Source organism: Penaeus monodon, chromosome 42 (genome assembly GCF_015228065.2).
Source record: "Penaeus monodon isolate SGIC_2016 chromosome 42, NSTDA_Pmon_1, whole genome shotgun sequence".
Taxonomy (NCBI): Eukaryota; Metazoa; Arthropoda; class Malacostraca; order Decapoda; family Penaeidae; genus Penaeus; species Penaeus monodon.
In genome coordinates this window covers 24,905,782-24,913,281 of record NC_051427.1, presented here as the reverse complement: position 1 = coordinate 24,913,281, position 7,500 = coordinate 24,905,782, and the positions used below count along the sequence as shown (strand labels likewise).

The window sequence follows — 7,500 nt, the reverse complement described above, 5'->3', positions numbered from 1 at the left end:
GCCCCCCGCCCCCGCCCCCCGCCCCCCCCCCGGCCCCCGCGGAGGCGAGCGACGCACCTGAAGCTGAGCCTGGGCGAGTGCAGGGGACTGGGCTCTGGCGACGACCTGGTGGAGACGCTGGAGGTGGCGTCTCCTCTGCCGCCCTCGTCGTCCTCGTCGTCGTTGAAGAAGGTCGGGTTCACCACGCCGGGGTCGTCGTTGTCGTCATCGATCTTGTCCTCGCCGGGCATAATGTCGTCCTTGTCGTCGTCCGAGTCGTCGCAGCCCAGGCGGAACCTCCCGGTCTTCACTTTGCCGTTGGCCACGAGCCCGCTGTGGTTCTCCAGAGCTTTCTTGGCGTCGCTGTGGTTCCTCTCCTCATCCTTGTGGTTCTTGTGGTTCCTCTCCAGGTTCTGCTGGTTCTGGAGGCGCGTGTCGAGGTCGTCCTCGCCGCCGCCGCCGCCTCCCGCGTCGGAAGGGCTGCCGGGGTCCTTGTGCTCGGCCTCCCGCTCCTTCTTCCGCTTGCTCTTGCTCTTGCTCTTGCCGACGAGGGCGAGGCCGTCGTGCGCGTCGGGGAGGTCGTCGTCGTCCTCGTCGTTGCTGTCCACGACGGCTGTGTTCTCGTTCTCGTCCGTCAGGGACTTGCTGTCGTCCTTCTGGCGCTGGTTGATGGAGGCGAGGAATGCCTGGCGGGAGAGGGACGGCGTTAGTCAAAGCAGGTCTCTGGCTCAACAGAGTTTAAACGTAAAGAAGGACAAAATCATAGCTTTAAGCAACCCCTTGTACCGGGATGGCACCAATGACACGCCACGGCCACGGCGAATTCGTTTTATTGCTTGTTCACACGCAGATCGCTCCACAAGTGTCAACAAGCCAATGACTAGTCCTTCTCACCTCACCTGTTTACCCTTTTCCTTGCTCTTCGGAAAGATCCTTTTAACTCTTTTATCACTACTAGTATTTTAACAGCACTATAATAAACTTAATGACAATAATAATAAGGACAATATCATAACAACAACATTACAAAAAGAATACATTTTTACCCGAAATTTCAAGGAATACGGAAATCAGGTGCGGTCACGCAGGACATACTAATTGACTCCTTGGTGGCTGGGCGATTACGGAGCCATTCGTGCAGAAATTCACAAAAAAATAGTGTATGTGTAATCGCCTGTTGGTTAATCATACGTTCATTTCACCAAAAGGATGAAAAAAAAATGTATGATGATAATAAAAGAAGAAGAAATAATAATAATAGCATTAATCAGCCACATATAGTTCATTTATACACGCGTATATGCAAATAAACATACGTATATAAATACATACATAGGCTAAAACTATAGTATATAAGCAGAAGAAAGAAAGAAAGATGCTAAACATTTGTCTTTCGTTATCTTGTCTGTCATTCGTTGCCTTTTTCTCTGTATATCGCACTTAACTAAAAACTAAAAAAAACTACTTAGAAAAAAGTGTATATATATAAATAATTATGAAAAAAAGAAAGCGCAAAATCAGCAGTAATATAATGATAGTGATAATAAAGATGATATATATATATATATATATATATATATATATATATATATATATATATATACATATATATAGTAATAGCTTACGTTAGCATCACAAAAGCCTTTAAAATACACGGCAGTGTTCCCAGAACAATCATTTATGACTCGACCCACATTTCGGTAACAATGTTCCTAAATTTGATTGGAACGATTGTTATCACCACTATCCATTATTCACTCAGTGGCTATACTCTGATAACACATCCATTACAACGCCTTCAACAGATATTCAACCCCAAGCAACTTATCCCATACATCTGGTAACGCTGGGGGATGTTAACAATGAAACCCACGCTGGAACGCCCGGTAACCATGTTAAAAAGTGCTCTGTAATGCATCATAACCCGCGCTCTGTAACGTTACTATCCTGTACCGCGATATCGGAAGCAAGTTGGTTATGTAACAGGTGATAGGGACTGTGTGGCTGTGGGAAAGGGAGATAGGAAAGCTGTCACACGTGGGTAAATGTACATGCACACTTTCAAAGATGTTTATGGGTAATATAAATGCATACATAAACACATATATACATACATACATATATAGATACATACATATATAGATACATACATATATACACTTACGTACACATACCTACACAGACACAGACACACTCACACTCACACACACACACGCACGTGTATATATGTAAATATGTGTGTTCAAAGTTGTACAACAACAAACACACACACACACACACACACACACACACACACACATATATATATATATATATATATATATATATATATATATATATATATATATATATATATACATATATATATACATATATATATATATATATATATATATATATATATATATATATATGTGTGTGTGTGTGTGTGTGTGTGTGTGTGTGTGTGTGTGTGTGTGTGTGTGTGTCTGTGTATGCATGTATTTATGTTTACAACAAACACACATACATACATCGTGTGTGCGATCATAACGAAAGCAGAACAAACCAAGACCAAAGCCTCAAACAAACAAACAAACCCTCCGGCGGCAGACCCATACGCACACAAACGCCCCTCGAAAGCAAAGGAAAAAAATAAATAAAAACAATAATAACAAAAAAAATTGGGACAATAACCAAAAATCGACAGAAACGAAAAAGAGCAACAACAACAACACATCTGGACCACTCGAGCATTGTTATGTGCCCCCCCCTCTGGCCCCCTCCCCCTTCCCCTCTGGCCCCCTTCCCCTCTCCTCCCCCTCTCCTCCCCCTCTCCTCCCCCTCTCCTCCCTCTCCTCCTCCCCTCTTCCCCCTTTCCTCCTCCCTTCTCTCTCCTTTACTCCCCTTTACTCCCTCTCCTTCCTCTTCTCCCTCTCCTTTCCTCTTCTTCTCCATCTCTCTTCTCCTCTTCTCCCTCCCTTTCCTCCTCTTCTTCCTCTCTTTCCTCCTCTTCTCCTCTTCTTCCTCCCCTTTCCCCCCCTCCCCTTCCCCGCGTGCATGTCACGTGATCACGATCATTTTGCTCTCCCAGACCGGAAGTGACGTCATGCCCTACCTTCCCCTCTCTTTCCCTTCCTCTCTCGGTCGCTCACTCCATTCCGCTCTCTTTCTCTCTTCCTTTTCTTTTCTGTCTTTATTTCTTTGTCTCTTTCTCTTCTACTTCCTCTCCTCTCTCTCTCTCTTTCTTTCTCTTCCTGTTTCTTTCTCCTCTCTCTTTCTCTCTCTCTCTCTCTTTCTCTCTCTCTCTCTCTCTCTCTCTCTCTCTCTCTCTCTCTCTCTCTCTCTCTCTCTATATATATATATATATATATATATATATATATATATATATATATATATATATATATATTTCTCTTCCTCTCTCTCTCTCTCTCTCTCTCTCTCTCTCTCTCTCTCTCTCTCTCTCTCTCTCTCTCTGATAAAAATGATAATAATAATGATGATGATATTAATAATAATAATAATAATAATAATAATAATAATAATAATAATAATAATAATAATAATAATAATAATAATAATAATAATAATAACAACAACAACAACAACAACAATAATAATAATACTAATAATAACTATTAGTATTAGTAGGAGTAGGAGCAGAAGCAGTAGTAGTAGTAGTAGTATCATATTTATTATTATCATCATTAACACCATCCTTGTTATTGCTGTTATCATTGTTGTTATTACCGTTATTCTTTACATTAGAAAAGTAACGAAGAAGATAATGAGAAAACGATAGGTAGATATTCTGAAAGCCAAAAAGATAATAATAGAAAAAATAAATAATAATAATAATAATAATAATAATAATAATAATGATAACAATAGTAATAATAATAATAAATACCATCATCCTAATAATAATGTTAACAATAAGTAAATAATATTAATAATAATAGTAATGATAATGATAATAATGATGATGATGACAATAATAATAATAGCAGTAGTAACAACAACCATAATAATAGTCATAATAACTATGATAAATATGACAATGATGGTATATGACATCACTAATAGAGTTAATTAATAATAATAAAATGATAGCAATAATGTTCATGATAATCGTCATAGTATCAATAACAACAACGAACAATAATAATAATAATAATAATAATAATAATAATAATAATAATAATAATAATAATAATAATGAGTAATAATAATAATGATGATAACAACAATAATAATAATAACAACAACAATAATAATAACAATAACAATAATAAAACAATGCCGGTAATGATAATCTCTAGCCTTTAACACACTCACGGGAAAAGTGGGTTTTATCATGTTAAAAACAGGTTGTTAACACGAAGAAACACCGCGACGGAGTGACATGATATTGGGGTGAAGGGGGGGGAAGAGGAAGGGGGAAGAGGGGAGAAGGGTAGATAGGAGAGAGGAAGAGGGAGGAGAAGAGGGGGCAAGAGATGATGGGAAAAGAGTGCGGGAGGAGAGGAAAGAAGGAAGGTGAGAGGTGAGAGGGGAAGAGGAAGAGGGGAGAGAGAGAGAGAGGGAGATGAGAAGGAAGGAGGTGAAATGAGGAGAGGTAAGAGAGGAAAAATAGGGGGAAACAGGAGGTGAAGAAGGGAAAGGAAGAGGGGGGATAAAGGGGAATAGATTGAGGACAGGGAAGAAGGAGAGAGGAAGAGAGAAAGGGAAAAGGAAAAGGATAAGAGAAAATAGCTGAAGGGGGGGGGGGGTAAAGAAGGAGGAGGTAGGGATGGGAAAGGAAGAAAGGAAAAAAAAGAGAGAGGGAAGATGGAGATAGGGGGAGAAGCAAAAGAGGGAAAGAGGAGGAAACAGAAGAAAAGGAAGAGAAAGGGAGGAAGGAAAGACGATAAGGAGGGATACAGAGATGAAGTAGGAGAGAGAAGGAAGAGGAGAAGAGGCAGGAGCAAAAAGAATGGAGAGGAGGAGAGAAAGAAGGTAGAATAAGGCATAGGAAAGATGGGGTGAAGAGGAAGAGGCAGGGGGAGGTGGGAGAAGGAGAGGGGGGGGGGGGTAGGATGGTGGGGGAGGGTTGCAATAACAAAATAAGAACAACAATAATAATGATGATGGAGATGACGATGAAAACAGTAACAACAATTATAACAATTACAGCAATTACAACAATAACAATAATATTAGTACTGTAGGTAGCAGCAGTAGGAGCTGTAATAATATTTTATAATTATTATTATTATTATTATTATTATTATTATTATTATTATAGTTATAACAATAATAAGAATAAGAAAAAGAATAGAGAATAGGAATAAGAACAATAATATCAATAACAATAACAATAATAATGATGATGATGATGATGATGATGATGATGATGATGATGATGGTGATAATAATGATAATAATAATAAAAATAATGACGACAATAATGATAACAGTAATAACAAGACGAAGATGAAGAACAACAACAATAATAATAATAATAAAAATATTAATTAATATCATTACCATAAATATTATAATAATATAAAAAATTATAATGATCATAACGATCATAATGTATGATGATAATAATAATTACAATACCGGTGCTTACAATAATAATAATAACACCACCATCATTAACAACAACAACAATAGTAATAATAATAATAATAACAATTATGACAACAAAATCTTAACAAAAGCAGGAAAATTATTATATAGCAGCTAAAGAGATGAAAATCATCATCAACTATATACTTGACGAATATAATACTTTTGGAGTTTGAAGAGTAAAATACAGAGAGAGAGAGAGAGAGAGAGAGAGAGAGAGAGAGAGAGAGAGAGAGAGAGAGAGAGAGAGAGAGAGAGAGAGAGAGAGAGAGAGAGAGAGAGAGAGAGAGAGAGAGAGAGAGAGAGAGAGAGATTTGTGCGTGCGTGATTATAAAGATAATAACAATTACCATTATTGTTATCATTAATAGTAGTAGTAGTAGTTGTGTGTGTGTGTGTGTGTGTGTGTGTGTGTGTGTGTGTGTGTGTGTGTGTGTGTGTGTGTGTGTGTGTGTGTGTGTGTGTGTGTGTGTGTGTGTATGCATATATATACATATACATACATATATATATACATAAATATACATACATACATATATATATATATATATATATATATATATATATATATATACATATATATATATATATATATATATATATATGTATATATATATATATATATATATATATATATATATATATATATATATATACATATATATCTACATACATATATATGAGAGACAGACAGACAGGCAGACAGAGAAAGCGCGTGGGAAAAAGCCGGTTCGAACCAGCGCCGCCTGTCCTTGGAAGCCCCATGATTCGTGAATAGGAAACTCCCAAGAAGCGTGACAGCATTTCGAGAAAAGCCGACACACTGCCGATTTTTTTTTTTTTTTTTTTTTTTTAAGATATATTATCTTTCTTCCCTTTTTTTGTGTGTGTATGTGTTCATTATCAAGATTGTCCTCGTTAATTAGTCATCCATATAGGTTCTACAATGATTTGTTTATTTGTAAAAGAAATACGTTGTGATTATCCACTCTGAAATAATATAAACAATTTATTTGGCTCATTTTTCATGCATATATAATATCCTTGCACTTCATTTCCTCAATTATCAAGACAATTACTTTCAACTTTGTTTTGTTATCTGACAAGTCATAGTCATCGTATCGCTATAGTACTGCAGAAACGAAATAAAAATAAAAATAAAGATTAACATAGGATTGGATTCTACACAGAGAGGAATTCGGACAGAAAATCTATATTCTTTTTTTTACAATAAACGAAACGAAGTGAAACATCCACACGAAACCTATAAACGAAATATATTAATAAATGTTTTAGCATGTATATCACATTCTCTTTAAAATATCTTCACAAATGTGTTCATCTCTTTTGCAAAACTTATAGACGAAATGAAATCAAAATTAGGTCGTCTGTATAACATTGAACAGTTGTTATTTTTCAACAAATTTCGGAAACTAACATAATTATTTTGATCGCCATCATATTTTCAATATCGTCTTCATTATCATTACGTTTTGTATCAACAATATTAGTTCCATTACTATTATCATTATTCACTACGATCTTCTTATTTATTATCATTATTTTCGTAATCATTGGTACATTGATTATCATCATCATCATCATTATTATCCTGTTCTTAATATCATCATCATTTTCACTATCATCACCATCATTTTTTGCTATCATCACCACAAGCATCAGCATCATTATCATCACTATCATCAGAGTAACAATACTCTGCGTAACAAAGGCTCAAAAAAAATAACAAAATAAAAACTACTTTCGTACACATATACAGACATGTATGTGTGTGCACCATTTATACTTTCATGTTTCAGTGAATATATGTGGTGCACATGTTTTTGAGACATGGATGTTATCATGAGTGTTTATTTTCGACTTGTGTTGTGTATCAATATTTGCAACTAATACGAATTAACA

At 36.5% G+C, this 7,500-nt stretch overlaps 1 protein-coding gene across 1 annotated transcript in view; it reads right to left on the bottom strand.

The window, feature by feature from the left end:
- The window catches only part of LOC119599222, a 134,525-nt gene that overhangs the window by 17,562 nt on the left and 109,463 nt on the right, over positions 1 to 7,500 (bottom strand). Inside the window, exon 6 of the mRNA XM_037948963.1 lies at positions 58 to 665. Coding sequence (XP_037804891.1) covers positions 58 to 665 — 608 coding nt within the window. The remainder of the gene's footprint in view (positions 1 to 57; positions 666 to 7,500) is intronic.